This window comes from Rhinopithecus roxellana, chromosome 21 (genome assembly GCF_007565055.1).
Source record: "Rhinopithecus roxellana isolate Shanxi Qingling chromosome 21, ASM756505v1, whole genome shotgun sequence".
Taxonomy (NCBI): domain Eukaryota; kingdom Metazoa; phylum Chordata; class Mammalia; order Primates; family Cercopithecidae; genus Rhinopithecus; species Rhinopithecus roxellana.
The window spans coordinates 36,130,718-36,147,426 of NC_044569.1; the positions used below are offsets into that span (position 1 = coordinate 36,130,718).

Consider the following 16,709-nt stretch of genomic DNA (forward strand, 5'->3'; position numbering starts at 1 on the left):
CATTTATTTTTTCATTTCCTGTTATTTTGATTAATGGAATTATTTATCCAGCTTAACTATTTTTAAGTAACATTTAGAATAATAAGAAATAAACTATTAATCATAGTCTTTAAATTCTGGCAAGGAATCCAAACAAATCAAAACACCAGATTTCATATTTCAGCAGTCATTCTGGTCTTTTAATAAATCCCAAAACCACGAGGTTGGGGGAAATAATTTTTCTAGGTTTCAAAAATCATTTTAATTTCTAATGTTTAACAACAATGTAACAAAAAAAATCAATTTCTCTGCAACACTAGAGAAACTTCCTAGTTTTTCCTCTAACATCCACAGGACAAAACACCCAGATTTCAACATATTGTTTTCAAAAAGTGTTTCTAATGATGAATGCTGATGATTACTAGAAATCAAACATTTATTCAGTTGTGCTGAACGGATGACCAAGCATCTTTTAAACGACAACATGCATGAGTTCTTCCCCTCATTTAGAATTTGATTTGGAGGATCGGCAGTCCTTGGCATTAGAACCATCTTAATCCAAAACACAGTAAAAGCACCAAGGACAGCACCGGTGCCACCGCTGGGCTGGCAGAATCACCCACAGGGGTGGATGCCCTCACAGTTGGGCTCCTGAGGCCCAGGGCCCGGACCGTCTCACCATCTTCCAGCTTGTCTACGATCGAGGCCAAAGAGTGAGATGCCTAGAGGGGCGTGCTGTGAGCATCCGCAGCCTACGGGGAGCCCTGTTAAATTTATCCTCCATCTCTGCCTTCCAAGGCTCCACGCATCCTTTCCACCGTCACCGCCTACCAAAGGAAGGTGTTCAGAAACAAGTGGCTGCTTGACTATCTGGTTTTCATGACGTCCTCTGCGGTCTTAAAGTATGTGTTTGTAACACGGAAGAGGTTTAAACAGTGCATGTGCTGAAAAAGACTGCTACTAGTGTCACCACGAAAGGAAACTACTTTATTTCTCCTCAAGCTTCAGGTGTGTGCTGACGAATTAAACTGACTTTAATTTAATTATTTATTCTTGATTCTGACCTATAGTGAATTAAATCAATTTCAGCAGATTTACCTGGCCCTCGTGCCTGTTGAATTGTTTTGCTGAGACAGACGGTATATCATGATTTCTCAGAATTTTCCAGTATAGAATAGTCAAATATTAATATGACAAAGTAAGGGCAATTGTTCTACAAAAACCAACAATGTCTGTCTACCAACCGGAGGGCTTTTGAACAGAATGTAGCAAACGAGGTAACTATGCCTATTCTGACAATACTTTTCTCAAACTCACAGTTTTCCTGCATCCTCTCTTTAATGAATAATTAGCGACAAGTCTCTTAAACCAAACCAAACAAAAAGAAGCATGCTGGCAGGTTCCAACAAAGCCACAAGACACCAAGTAAAAAAACATGCCATCAAACTGAGTTCATAAGCAAAATCTAACCAGCTTATCAATGACAGTCATCTATCCACACACACATAAGTATGTGTGTAGACGTGTTCACATGTGAGCTCACCACAGAAATGCTCTCCAAGTATGTGAGGTTCCTCCAGTTATTAAGGAAAATTGCTTATTTTTAGAATAAATGACAAGAGGTCACACTGAATGTGCGCTCCACGGTGTATGTTCTAACTTGATTTCCACAGCAAGTATACAAAATAAGCACCATTATCATTATTCTATAGATAAGGAAACTTAGGTTACATTATATGTCTATGGTGGAGGATCAAAGTTAAAGCCTCTACTCAATAACCCAAGAGATTACTAATTTATATTATCTGGGTCTCTCAAAGTAGAACTGGCTGACCTTGAATGAATTTAAATGTTGATAGCTATTAGGTATATATAGCCTCTGCCAGGATCTCTCCTCTCCACTTTAAACCCGTATTTTCGCCTGCCTATTGGACATTCCTACCTGGGTTTCCATGAAGCTCTCACTTACCTTGAAGTCCACCTGGAAATGTTTTGTCCTGCTCCTCCTTCCAGCCTCAGGGGAATGGATCATCCCTGGGGCCAGCTGCCTGAAGCCAGACCTGGGGTCAACATGATTCCCTCCTGTCCCTCATTTCCCACACCCAATCCCTCTGCTTTACCTCTCGAATCTACTCGCTCTCTCCAGCCCCATGCCAGCTCAGGCCACCTTGTCTCTCGCTGGGATCAAGCTAAGCTCCTCCAAAGGGCTGCTCCTGCCACCGGGAACCACGAAGCCCATTCTCTGTGGCGTGTGACCTGCTCACTCTTCTCACGCTACAACTCTGACGGTGTCCGTCCTGCCCCTGGGCTCTCTTTCCCTCATAGGAAGAAATTCATGAGTCTCAGCAAGGAGACCTGGTGCTCCCTAGACCCTAGTCCCAAGCCTCTGCCCACCCACTCCGGCTCTCCCTCCCTGAGCTGACCCCCACCCAGCTCCTCCAGTGGAATGTGTTCCTCCACTCTGGGCCTTCCACATGCTGAACTCTTCAGGAACGCCCATCCCTCTGCCCCTCCATAGTCTTCCAAGCCCTCCAGCCTCAATGACAGGACCCTTCCCATGTCACAGCGCTGCCCTGCTCTGCCCTATTTCCTGTCTAAGCCACCCATGGACCTTTTGAACCAGAGAAGCAGGAAAAATGGTTATCTTGTCTCCCCAGTACCCTGTACAGGCCTGGCACACAGTGGGTGGTCAATAAATATTGTTAATGAGTGAATAAATTATTATAAAATGGAATTTCCAAATGCTGTTTCAATTAAATAATTTAGCATCTATTATGTGTATCTATAAAAGTCCATTGACTTTAAGTGTCACATCAAATAATTTCTGCATGAATACACAGTGTTGCATGATCCAAAAAAAACACAGCCATGATCCCTAGCATCTAAAGCCCACAGGAAAAGAATCTGATTTAAATATTAATGAACGTTAGTAAAGCACTCTCCATATGAAAAAGAATGTGACTGGTAAGTATGAATCACATTCCAGACCATACATAACTACAGAGTATTTTTCTATAAATCTATAAGGTATTCTAAATTTAACACAGCTACTGTGATTTCCGTAAACAGTAAGAACTACAGGGTAAGAATAAAGAACCCTAGGATTTAAACCTCTAGCTATTACTGATGTGTTTTGCAATTATCCTACGCAACACATCTGTATGGGAATGCTTGAAGATAGAGTTCCAAAGTACGTTAAGGAAAATGGAATTTCCTTAGAGAACCAGAGTATTCAGTGGTAAATCACCAAAGCTACTTTAAATGTAATGAAAGACAAAAAGTACTATCAGAGGCCATGATCTCAGATACGGAATTTAACAAACCAGCTGCCACAGCAGGAGACGCATACAAATCTAGCTCAGTTTTAATGCCAAGGCCTGAACTGCCACTGTCCTACAAATGCAAGGGAAGCTGGCCCACTGAGATCTCCACACCAAGAGTGAATACACACGCTAAGTCCAAAAGACACATTAACTCAGACCACGATATTGAGTTACTGTAAACTCGAAACTAAGAGGTTAGCTGGTGTGAAGTATAAAATAACAACATTTTAATCTAGAGAGACAAAGACAATGATGTAACTACAACTTTTCTGTATCAGAATCAGGAATGAGTAACAATTATTATAAACTCCCAGCATAACCAATAAGTAACACAGAAATTATTGAAAATACAGTCTACATGATTTGCTTTTTGATCTCCTACTTCTCCCTGGGACAAGAGCTTTTCAAAGGGGCTTAGGCAGAATTAATAGACAGCAAATAACACTGACATGCATTCCTGAAGAATCTCACCAACTTGTTCATAGATTCGCCTGGCCTGGCTTCCCGCCCCTGTCAAACATTCCTACCCAAAAGCCAGGCCTTTGGTGGGTTTAACGGGTCACCTGTGCAAGCAGGAACACTTAGGACTCGCTCCAGTTGTAACATTAACTTGTAATTCTCAATTACGGCATGACCTTGCTGTTACTACATCCCACAAACACATTACGGTGACTGTTTGTGGCAAGAGGGTTTTATTTCTGTTAAAAAGGACAACGCTTCCTAACTGCAGTGGAGGTCACGCATTTGGAAATCTTTTCATTCTGTTTTCAGTAAGATGTTTTATTTATTTCATAAGTTGTCATAGTAGTGGGTAACTATGGGTTTTATTAAGAAAGGCAGAAGCTAATTATTTAAAACCTGTAATAAATGGCAAGGCTTTTTGTCAACAATACATGAAGCAAAGGCCTTTAACAACACACAGAAATTCTACCAAGGCAATAGAAAAAAGGAAACGAAATCCCTAATCAGATCATGTCAATTCGACATCCAGCACAGCTCAATCACCAATTAGCAGTGGGCCCTTGGTGAAGTCATTTCATGCCTCTTACACCTTTTTCCTCCAGAAATAAACTAGAATAAACTAGAATGATCTCGAGTTTCCTCTGAGATCTCACTAGATCATACTGAGTCTTGAGATCCCTCGGAGGTCTTAATCACCCTCATCCTCACCAGCAACCAGGAATCCCACAGACAATTCGATTTGTCAGGGCAGGGGACACACACGGAATTCCACCACCCAGACAAGGCTTGACACTCATGGCAAAGAAACTCTTTCCTCAATGACAAAGGGGAGCGTTTGTCTTTGGAGAAAGCCAGAATGCTATTTAGAGAATGCTTGTGCAACACGGGTATGACGTCCTCCGAGGGCAAAATGGGAGAGCAATGAAGACACACACCCTCACCCTGAAAGAATGCAGGATACCCTCTGCGGGCTGTGGGCGCCTCACTACTTTAGAGCAGGACTCAGAACCGCGTGCTGACGCAAGGGTCCTGCACACTCCGTGTATACTGAGTGGTGTATGCACACAAGTCACACCTGGATGGAATGGTGCATCACGGGCACAGGCACACAGCTACTTTCAGGCACTCCGGCCATGCCAGTCGTGTTCGTAATCCAAGAAACAAAGCACAACGCCGCAAGACACCACGCTGCACGTGAAACTTTTCTTACAGAATAACACAAAAATAATGTTCCTCAAGGAGGTTAGCCATCATTTGTTTTCAAGCAAACTCATATCCAAAACCATCTTGGAAAAAGTGAGTTTCTAGTGTTTGCAGTCACCGCCAGTCTGTCCTGACTTCCTCCTCCCCAACACAACCAACAACCAGCTGTGTGCACCTAGACCCTGCACCACCCAGCTGGGAGGGCTTCTGTGCGGGGACCCACAGACGGCCCCAAAGGGTCACGTTCCAAGAAAGTGTATAGGATTATTTACACATCTAGTGAAAAAAAAAAACAAAAAGAAGGTCACGCTTCAGCGATGAGCATCATGGTGTACCTTTCCCAGCTACTGCATCAAAACCCAGACATCCAATTCATCATGAGACCTACTTGTTTGGGGGCGTCTGCAGAGGTGGTGTGAACTTCAGAACCCCGGGGTCCATCGGACTCAAACACCACTGTGGGAACAAGGGGTTTGTTAACAGATGAGCGTGTGAGCTTCAGGACGTGCACATTAAATGAGTCCATTACAGATTAAGTACTTTCACAAAAAAAGACACCAGCGCCTAGCCTGTGGCTGGAAAATACCAATTTACCGGAACACTTACAGTAAGAGACTGTGATAATGGCTGCCTGGGGCCACTGCCCTTTTTAATTCAGACCTCGCTGCTGAAAAAAGCAATCACTGACAACATTAATTATCGGTGTGTGTGTAAGGGACCCTCTTCTTGCATTACTTACCATTTGGCCTGTGTCATCTTGCATCAGACCAGCTTCTGTGTGCATCCTTCACAGTCCTGATAGAGAACCTCGTCTCCCCATCTCTCTAATGCCCCGTCCTGACAGTTTCCAGCCTGATCGGGTGCAAGCTCTCTACATAAAGGCTGAGGGATTTTGCAGTACATCCTGCCAGGTAAAAAGGGGCCCAGGTATATCCCACAGAGTCCAGTCAGTGCCAGCGAGGACACAAAACCATGCCTACGCTGTGCTAAAAGGGTACTTTGATTAAATGTGTGCTGGTGGCAATGCCATTTATTAGCATATTCATTTTTGAGGAGTCAGTTACTCTCTAATTAAAATGGAACATTTGCAAACAGGTTTATCTCAAATTAAACCACATGGCACATGGATACCAAAAAAAGCCATTTCAGGTGTGGAGTGGGGACGGCCGGTATACGATCCTGGAGGCAGATGGCAGGGCCCCCCGAGCTGGTAGGGGCTGAAATCTCAGTATCTCCCTGGCTGCGAATGGTCAAGCCACTGACAGAAGAGACCCCTCTTCCTCTACTTCCCTTGGGGACAGCTGGGCGGGAGGGCGATACCTGAGTGTGCCCGCATGTGGGCCCTGAGGTGGCCAGGCTGGTGGAAGCTCTTTCCGCACTCGATGCAGACGAACTCTCCTGGCCGGGCCTGCGTCCGGAGTGTCCCTGCGGTGGCGAGGTGATGGTAGTGGCAGTGGCGGTGGCAGGGCCGTGGTGGGGTTGGCGTTGAGGTGAGGAGGCAGGAGAGCGAGAGGGAAGCGAGAGGAAAACATCATTAGTCTGTCTAATGTGTCATCATGTGAGGCTCCCTTCAGGCCCTGGTGACAACTGTCAGCCTTCATCTCGGCTCTGCTGACAGGCCAGGCACTCTCAGGACTGCAAGGATGCATAAATTACAGCGAATTAAAAACCGCTCCCCGGGACGGGAGGCGCCCGCCAGGCTGCACGTCCGGCTGTGCGGCTCCGAGCATCTGCAGGCTGGGCCCAGCCATCACCCAGCTCTGTCAAGTGGCTCATCCGGCAAATCAGAGTGACACCAGCGTGACAGAGACAAGGCTCATGGAAAACAGGAAGTGAGCGGGACCAGAGCCCGCCGTGACCCTGGGAGACCCACACAGAGTGAGTGCAGCCACACGGCGGCCCCGCCTCTGGCCCTCTCTCCTGCCTGCCTGGGTGGCTCTGAGGCGGCCACCCCCAGCAGAAGGGAGGAGACACCTGCAAGCACCAGGCAGCAGCCCCCAAGGTGCGTGCACTTGCTGGCCATCGGCAAGGTCGGAAGTCCCCAAGTCCCACCTTCTCCCCAAAGATCATGCCACATCCCTGTACTCAAAGGCTGGGCTTTGTGTTTCCTTCTGATCCAAAAAGCCACACGGCTTTTATTAGAAAGGGATGCAGAGAGTGTTTATTTGTCTGCACACCTTTTCTCTCTGAAGAAAAGGCTTGTTTTCCACGTGCTGGTAGCTCCAAAGACATTTCTCTGGCTGTGAGAGTCACTATCACGTGCAATAGTAACTCAGTAGGAAAAAATAATAATAATAACTAGAAAAAGTCGCACCTGTTGCAGTAATTTTTTTAAAAAGCTGCTTTACGCAGCTGAGGTTTTATGTATCTAAAGGCTGACACCTGAGTGTGAACAGCAAGTGAAGAGAATGACAAAAGGCACCTTAGTCACACTGGTTGAAAACAAATCTTCAATACTGTTTCTCTCACCCTAATTCAGAGTAGCTCAATAGGTAAAAACATAAAATCATGTTTACACTATAGATCACGTTTATGGAAACAATAAAGCAATGCACGAACTGTGAGGCACATCTTGTCAAATTTCTTAAATGACACATCATTAACATGAATCAGAGAAATTTAACACCTTAGCCATTGACTACTCAATATTCCCACTGCCTTACATACGCAAAAGGAGTAAGAAGAAACATTTCAACCGGCACTCAAGTTACCAGGGGCCAGCTGCGGTGGCTCACGCCTGTAATCCCAGCACTTTGAGAGGCCAAAGTGGCAGGATCACTTCAGCCCAGGAGTTCAAGACCAGCCTGGGCAACAGAGTGAGAGGCCTCATCTCTACTAAAAAAGTAAAAGCTATCCAGGCGAGTGGTGCATGCCTGTTTCTAGCTACTCAGGAGGCTGAGGTGGGAGGATCACTTGAGCTCAGGAGGTCAAGGCTGCAGTGAGTTGAGATCACACCACTGTACTCCAGCCTAGGTGACAGAGTGAGACTCTGTCTTCAAAGAAAGAAAAAGGAAAAAGGAAAAAAAGAGGAGAGGGGAGGGGAAGGGAAGGGAGGGGAGGGGAGGGGAAGGGAAGGGAGGGGAGGGGAGGGGAGGGGAAGGGAAGGGAGGGGAGGGGAGGGGAAGGGAAGGGAGGGGAGGGGAAGGGAGGGGAGGGGAGGGGAGGGGAGGGGAGGGGAAGGGAGGGGAAGGGAAGGGAGAGAAAAGGGAGGGAGGGAAAGAGGGGCAGAAACAAAAGAAGGAAGGAAAGAAAGGTAGGAAGAAGAGATTTTTTAAGCTATTTTGTTCCCCCATTCATTTACACTAGAAACACCACCCAGTGGAGTTCCTATGAAACAATTTCTGGATACTTCGGTTGTCTGGATTTTCCCAGGTACCATCTAGACTGCATCTGCAGGTGGAATCTGACCATGCCTACACAGAATACTGACTAATGATGACGACATGCAATGTCATCTAACATTCAGAACTTTCAAAAACGAAGTCATTCTCATTCTTTTTTCAAGTAATTATGGTAGCTATTTCCTATCCAAATGAGCAACAGAGAAAACACGGACAGCCCTCCCGCTCACCTGTGCTTATTTCCTTGAATTAAGGGTGCATGAGCACGCGTGCACACACACTCACGCAGGCGCACACACTCACACGTGCACGCACACATGTGGTTTTCCCACCCACTTCACCATATCACTTTCTCTTTACTTTTTAAAGACAGGGCACTTGCCCTTACGGCCAACAATATTATGCCCAAGCTACCCCAACATTCCGAGTTAATCACAAAGGTGACGAACTCCACTTGAACGAAGACCACCCGGTGAGCACGCAGCTCAAATGTTCTCACCTAGAAATTCAGGTTGTGTTTGGAAAGCGGACTTAACAGTGACAGAAAAAGGCCCGGCGAACTTCAGAGCGGGTCACCCAGTCCTGCAACGTTGTGTGTCATTATGTGGTGCTGTGCTCTCCATAGAGAAAGAGGAGATGAAAAAGATGCTACAAAGAGACATCAGACTGCAAGGAAGTGTAAAGCTTTCATCACCGTAATATGAAGGCCTCCTTGGTATAAACGACTATTTATAAGTCCTAATAAGAAATACCATCTATTTTATCTGGAATTATTTTATTAGCTTCAAATTTTATTCTAAGATTCATAGTATCAGATCATCTAGGCTGGCCAAAAGGTCTGAAAACACAGATCATGTATGATTTTATTACTATTGTAGCAGTAGGTCATTTATGTTCTGTTCCTGTATGTGCACAGACTTGGCAGTCACACTGTACCATGATTACAGAAAACGCAGTGGGTTTTTCTTCTTAAATGGTCAAGGATCCCGTAAAGGAGGTAGCAATAGCTCTTTCCTTACTGTTTGGGTAGAGATTTTAGACTCTTCCTATCTACAGAAACATCACCCAAACACATGTGCGGGGCAGGCAAGTCTCTGAGACTCCCGTTTCCTAACTTCTGAATAAAACCTGTCTTAGAGGCCTCCTGCAATAGCCATGTTCTCTGTATAAATGGAACATGTCCACTGCAAAATCACAGAATCACACTTCCAGCACCCAAAACTATTGCATGTAAACGAGATGACTTCCTGTTCTCTGAGACCGTTCTGTTCTGCATATTTCTACCTCCCCAAACTACAAAATGATGCTACGGCAATAGATGTAATCAATGACCACGCACAGGAAAGATGTGACCTTTAGATCTGCAGACAACACCCACCTAGCAGACACGTAACAAATGCGTGGAGTGAGGAGAGAAGACCAGAACGTACAGATATTAAGACACGTCAAAAAGACCAATTTGACCAAGGGAGGAATGAAACAAGATTCTAGATTCATGACTCAAAAATCAACTACAGGTATACCACAAAAAATAAACAGCTGAACAGAAACAAGTGGAAGAAAAAAGTCCTAAGAAAGTGTAGTTACTGCAGTATTCAGTAACACTCAAAAAAGGAAATCTAGGCTGCACAGATTTCCTGGGTTGCACTAACAGAAATCGAGTCTCTGTAACAGGCAACACGAGTGTTCTGTTCACCTTTCCAATAGTCTGACCACACCAAAGTTGCTGGGTTTCCTTCTGGCTACAACACTTTAAGGGCGTCAGAAACAAACATTCAAGTAAGGAGAAAGGAAATATGGAAGGTCTCGGAGACCAGACAGAGGATGGACGTGAAGGCCCTAGAGACCAGGTAGAGAGTGGACAGGGAAGGCCATGGAGACCAGGTAGAGAGTGGACGTGAAAACTCCGGAGACCAAGTAGAGAGTGGACGTGAAGACCGAGAGACCAAGTAGAGAGTGGACAGCGAAGGCCCTGGAGACCAGGCAGAGGATGGATGTGAAGGCCCCAGAGACCAGGTAGAAGGATGGACACAGAAGGCCCCAGAGACCAGGCAGAGAGTGGACGTGAAGGCCCCGGAGACCAGGTAGAGAAGTGGGGAAGGCCCCGGAGACCAGGCAGAGGATGGATGGGAAGGCCCCGGAGAACAGGTAGAGGATGGGCAGGGAAAGCCCTGGATACCAGGTAGAGGATGGACGCAGAAGGTCCCGGAGACCAGGCAGAGGATAGACAAAGAAGGTCCCGGAGACCAGGCAGAGGATGGACGTGAAGTTCCTGGAGACCAGCTAGAGAGTGGACAGGGACAGCCATGGAGACCAGGTAGAGAGTGGACGTGAAGACCCAGAGAACAGGTAGAGAGTGGACGTGATGGCCCTGGAGACCAGGTAGAGAATGGATGGGGAAGGTCCCGGAGACCAGAGAGAGGATGGATGGGAAGGCCCCGGAGAGCAGGCAGAGGACGGACACAGAAGGTCCCGGAGACCAGACAGAGGATAGACAAAGAAGGTCCCGGAGACCAGACAGAGGATAGACAAAGAAGGTCCCGGAGACCAGGTAGAGGATGGATGTGAAGTTTCTGGAGACCAGCTACAGAGTGGACAGGGAAGGCCATGGAGACCAGGTAGAGAGTGGACGTGAAGACCCCGGAGAACAGGTAGAGAGCAGACAGCGAAGGCCCTGGAGACCAGGTAGAAGATGGACATGAAGGCCCCACAGATCAGGTAGAAGGATAGACACAGAAGGCCCCAGAGACCACGTAGAGAATGAAGGGGGAAGGTCCCAGAAACCAGGCAGAGGATGGATGGGAAGGCCCCAGAGAGCAGGTAGGGATGGACAGGGAAAGCCCTGGATACCAGGCAGGGGATGGATGGGAAGGCCCCAGAGAGCAGGTAGGGATGGACAGGGAAAGCCCTGGATACCAGGCAGAGGATGGATGGGAAGGCCCCGGAGAGCAGGTAGAAGATGGACACAGAAGGTCCTGGGGACCAGGTAGAGGATAGATGGGAAGGCCCCGGAGACCAGGCAGAGGATGGATGCAGAACAGGGATGGCAGGTCCAGGAAAGACAAGAGACAAGTGTCTGAAGGTTTAAAGGACTATCACATAGAAGAGCTCTCAGCTTGTTCTGATGGCTTCAACACAGAGACCTGCAGGCAAGGGAAGTTCACCAAAGCTAGGGGCCCAGGAGGTGCCGAGCCCCTCACCGGAGGCGTCCCATCTGGAGATGCTCAGCACTTCTCAGGTGCGCTGACCGAGTATCTAGACAGGCTGACCTCAGGTACTCGATACCTGGGAAGCCAGGATCCTAATAACGTACCTACTAACAGGTGTATTTTAAGATCAAAAAGGTGAAAGCACTTCCCTTAAGAAATCCAATTTAGAGTAGACTTAGAAACCATAAATTTGCTGACTCACACTATGTCTCAATGTGTACATTATAAGAATAAATAACCCAAGATGAGCCCATGTGCTTTATGACTAGTATTTTTCACATATGGAAAATAAATATTTAACCTCTCTCTTTCCACAAAAAAAAAAAAAAAAAAAAAAGGCCTTGGAACCATTTATTTTTAAAGATGTCTGTAAGAAAAGGGAATAGTTCAGCCTATTTTGGACTTCAAATTCTATCATCCGAAATTTCAAATCCTTACCTTAAAACTCACTTCTACTTTCTTAGAAACAGCAACTATGCCACCCATAGGGCAGCTCAAAGGCCTTTTAAAAACTGGGGATGCCCCTTTCCAGGTGTAAGCTGGCAGGTTTAGAACTTAGGGTGTGTGCAGGCTGTGAGCGCGTGACTAAATTACGAGTCAGGTGGACTAAGCGGGCGTCAAACCCCCCTTGCTCTGCTGGGAAGCAGCCACCAGGGGAAGGACAGAGTGGGCAAGGTGCAGCCAGGAACACCCAGCATCCATGACAGCAGAACCCTCACCACTCAGCCTTCTCTGCTTTGGGTTCCAAGAAAACCCACATCTCCAGAATTGAGGCTGGCATCACGTCAAAAGGCCACCAACAAACTTGTTCTTCACTTTGCAGCAAATGATCTACATGATTGAGAAACCCTGCTGAGGCTGAGGGAACTTACTCACTTTAACTGAACATGGAAAAAGTAAAGCCATCAATCCACATGGCACTGTGCCGCACTTCCCACCCACGACAGCCTCCTCAGGTTACACTGTCCACCCAGAGCACACGGGCGGGGAGAAGAGATAAGGATCTAAGACCACGCCTCAGGGACCCCCACTCCCGAGTCACACCTCAGCCCAACACATCTCACGAGACCCTCGGGTGTCCGGGTCTCGGCCTCATCCTAAAAAGTTCACAAGCGCTCAGCGGGCTAATGGAACAAGGTCGGCTGGAGGAAGGCCTTCGCTGGCAAATCTGTTAAGAAGGCAGCAGACCTGTGATGTCTCCTACTGGAAAACACCTGGGGTGAACATCCCTCATGCCAAGACGGCCCTGGCAGGTCACGGATCTAGGCTGGCTCTGAAACCCCAGTCTAAGCCAGGAGCTCAGCAGGTGACGACCCCAGCACCCACTGGGACATTGTCCCACAGTGGATCTGGGGAGGCTCACTGCTGACATCTCAACTCCCAGACCCAGAACCATGCCCCTGACAGTCCTGCCAGCTGCCTGGAGTTTGCAGCCCTGGCTCTCAGAGGCCATTTCTAATGGTAACCACTTTAAGAAACCGCAGGCTTACGATGGTTTATTATTTATTTATTTATATATATATTTTTGAGATGGAGTCTCACTCTGTCACCCAGGCTAGAGTGCAGTGGCGTGATCTCTGCTCACCGCAACCTCCGCTTCCTGGGTTCAAGCGATTCTCCTGCCTCTGCCTCCCAAGTAGCTGGGATTACAGGTGTCCGCCACCATGCCCAGCTAATTTTTGTGTTTTTAGTTAGAGATGATGTCTCTCACTGTTTGGCCAGGCTGGTCTTGAACTCCTGACCTCGTGATCCGCCTACCTTGGCCTCCCAAAGTACAGGGATTACAGGAATGAGCCACCGCACCCAGCCACAATGAACAATTCTAACAAAGCACGGTTAGGACTTCCCAGGTAATGAACTGAGACTCTGTTTTGTTTTGGTTTTTAACAGAACTTGGGTATCTTCGAGTTCTGGACATTAAGTAAGAGTAACCTTCAATTTATGTTCCAGAACATGGTGCCGCATGCAGGGTGGGGCGCGCACCGGAGAGGCAGGAGGAAAGCAATTCCTTCTCAGTGTTACTGTTACACGGCAATACTAAGGCAGAGGGAGAAGCGAAGACAACCCTTTCCAAGTATTTTTTTCAGGAATTTTTGCACAAATCCCATTCTCCAGACTTTACATGGTACATCCATCCTCTGCAAGGCTTTGCTTACTAATACTAGAAGACTAAATAGGTGTTTTTTAAATTGTAGATATATAAAAATAAAACTTGCCGGCCGGGCGCGGTGGCTCAAGCCTGTAATCCCAGCACTTTGGGAGGCCGAGGCGGGCGGATCACGAGGTCAGGAGATCGAGACTATCCTGGCTAACACGGTGAAACCCCGTCTCTACTAAAAAAATACAAAAAACTAGCCGGGCGAGGTGGCGGGCGCCTGTAGTCCCAGCTACTCGGGAGGCTGAGGCAGGAGAATGGCGTAAACCCGGGAGGCGGAGTTTGCAGTGAGCTGAGATCTGGCCACTGCACTCCAGCCTGGGTGACAGAGTGAGACTCCTTCTCAAAAAAAAAAAAAAAAAAAAAAATAAATAAAACTTAATCACACTAAATAAACATTCTTGTCTTTTGAGAGACAGGACAATGAACATCTACGGATTCTGTTTAAAATGACAAACACGTGAAGTGCAATCACATCTGCCTGCTCCTGCGGAATGTCGGTGTGGAGGAAACGTCCTCTCAGCAGGAAGGAAGCCGTGCGGGGCTGGCGACCTCCTCCCAGGTCCAGCATGCAGAGGGCCACCAACCCCAGGCAGGCGTTCCCGGGCAGAGCAGAGGTGGAGCCTGGGAGGGCTGTTCCCATCTGCTGTGCTCCTGGGCCAGGGCAAGGGAGTGGCTCTCAGCTCAGCAGTGGGATGGGGCAGGCTGGCTCTGTCCTCAGAGGCCATGGGCAGGCAGGTGGGCACCAGCCCTGGCCTTCCAGGGGTGGCTCTGAGGTCCCATGTGGCCCGGGGAAGAGGGGGCCCGCACATCTTACCTCTGTGCTCCAGCCCAGGGCCGCTGACACCCCAGCCCTGGTAGAGGGTCGCCAAATCCTTTGGAATGTACGTCTTAAAGATGTTGAGGATGTCCAGGCGCTTCTCATGCCCCTCGGCCACCGGCTCCTGTTTGATGGAGTGTAGGATGGGGGGCGCCCCAGCCACGCCGGGCTGGGCCTGCAAGGCCGCGTCGCCCCTGGACCCCACCGCACAGGTGGCCAGAGTCCTCAGCTCCTGGGCCGCCTTCGAAGGGGGCTCGCGGGGAGGTAGAGGAGGAGCGCCCCCTTCGCCCTTGGCAGGAGGTGGACCCTGAGGCTGAGGGCTGAATTTGGCTTTCAGGGAGTCCGGGGCACTGTGCTTACTTGTGGGGGCAAAGCCAGCCCCCGCTGGGGGGACCCCAAACTTCTCCACGGGCTTGCTGTTAGCCGAGGGCTGCGCGCCAGCCCGGGTGATGACGGTGGGCGTGGGGGTGGCACTCCTGCTGAAGCCCCCGCCACCGGGGGCAGGCACCGGTTTGGAGCTAGCCTCCTGCCTGGGCTTGGCCGGGGGCCCCTGTGCGGCCACGCCATGTGGCTCCTGGCCATGACAGGGTTTGGTCTGTCGATGCCCGTCGGGGCCGGGCGCCCACAGAGCACAGGGACCTCCGGAATGGCTCTCCTTATTCTTAGGCATGCTAGCGGCTTTTGTGACCACTCCCAGGGGAGAAGAGCCACTTTTGGGCCCTGGCACCCCCCCTGGCACCTGAGTGCGGGTGAACCGAGCAAGGAGCAAAGGCTGGCATTCTTTGCCACCGAGGGCAGGCGGGGGGCCCGTGCGTCCGCTCCGGGAAAGGAAAACCAAATTGCTTCTGATGCTTTTGTAACCGTTGGGCTGAATCCACGGGGGAGCCACGGAGTTGCAGCTGATGCGGTGCCAGATGCGTTTGTGCATCCACAGGACCTCGGGGTAGTAGGTCTTGTGGCTGCAGTAAGGACACGGGTGAACGACTAGAGCCGCCTGCAGGGAGGAGGCTGTCTCCTTATTGCTGGGGTCATCCCGCGTCGACCTCGCACTTAAATCCAGCGGCACGAGGTCTGAGGCCAGCGCCCGCTTCCCTCCCCCAGAGTGCTCCTTGTTGTGCAAATCGGACAGCTTTTCTGCAGGGTGACCCGTCTGGCCCTCCGCTCCCGTACTGGAAGGGAACTCCACACCATCACCAGGGCCGGGCACCTCCTGCTTGGGGTGAAATGCTGGCATTTTTAAGTCCGTAGAAAATCTGTGCTGCTCTTGCCTTCTAGAAGTCTCTCTGCTACTGTTTTCAAGTATGGACACAGAAGCTGCGGTCCCCGCCTTGGACTCGCCGGTGTCTCTTTCCGAGGCGTTATCTCCCAGCTTGTGACTCTGGTCTCCATTGGAGAGCTCGGTCGAAGTCACCTCTTCAGAAAAGCAGCAGCGGCGTGGCTGTCCCCCTAGAGGAGGCAAAATATGAAATGGGAAGTTACCATTTCTCATCAGAACACAGCAAGACACAGGGCACGTACAGCTACAGCACATTCCAAGCGCATCTGTCTTCAGCAGGACAAACCACCCTTGAGTCTGGGGGGGTCTCATAAAATCCATGAGGAGCCACCCAGACAAGAACAAAAGGAGGCTGAGTCGGGCAGGGTTTCTTTTCTCAATTTAAATGACCCGAAAGATCCCAGGGAAAAAAATACAATAGCAGTGGTGTATCTAGTTACACGTAACTGTGCTGTCCCTAGTTAACAGAGGGTGACTGGCATATTAAAACTCAGGAAAATAATAAATTGTTCACAGCAGTATAAGGTTTGTATAACTTTCAAGGAACAAGGAACTCTACATTTAGGGCTCTTGTGGAATCTTCACAATCATTCATTGCAGGGTAAGAAAACCAGAGAAGTTGGGTGGAGCCCACAGTCACAGAAGCAGGCTAGGGTAACAGCTTACTCCGTCCAAAGAACCCCAGCGTCTGCCTCCAAAACCACCAGGCTACCGACCACCTTCACCTCAGCCGTAGGGCTCCCTCCCTACGCATCTCTCCTGTGAGGTCCAGTTCTCAAGCCCAGAACCGTGATGCCCCAAGGTCTCCCAGAGGCGCATGAGCAAAGGGCAGCCATGCTCTCCACCTCTATGCCGCCACTTGTGGGCTGCCCAGGAGAAATGAGCCTGGGGTTCCACCCCCAAGCTCTGCGCCCCTGATGGTCCGGCCTTGACGGAGTGTG

At 48.9% G+C, this 16,709-nt stretch overlaps 1 protein-coding gene across 7 annotated transcripts in view; it reads right to left on the reverse strand.

The window, feature by feature from the left end:
* Window positions 1–16,709, reverse strand: part of ZNF516 (zinc finger protein 516) — a 139,473-nt gene that overhangs the window by 6,929 nt on the left and 115,835 nt on the right. For 6 of the 7 annotated variants that reach the window (XM_030925720.1, XM_030925719.1, XM_030925718.1 and 3 more), the window contains exons 3-5: window positions 14,490–15,938; window positions 6,288–6,392; window positions 5,356–5,423 (exon numbers count right to left, since the gene is read on the reverse strand). In XM_030925720.1, the coding sequence (XP_030781580.1) occupies window positions 5,356–5,423; window positions 6,288–6,392; window positions 14,490–15,938 (1,622 nt within the window). The remainder of the gene's footprint in view (window positions 1–5,355; window positions 5,424–6,287; window positions 6,393–14,489; window positions 15,939–16,709) is intronic. The other variant, XM_030925723.1, reaches the window with a different exon arrangement.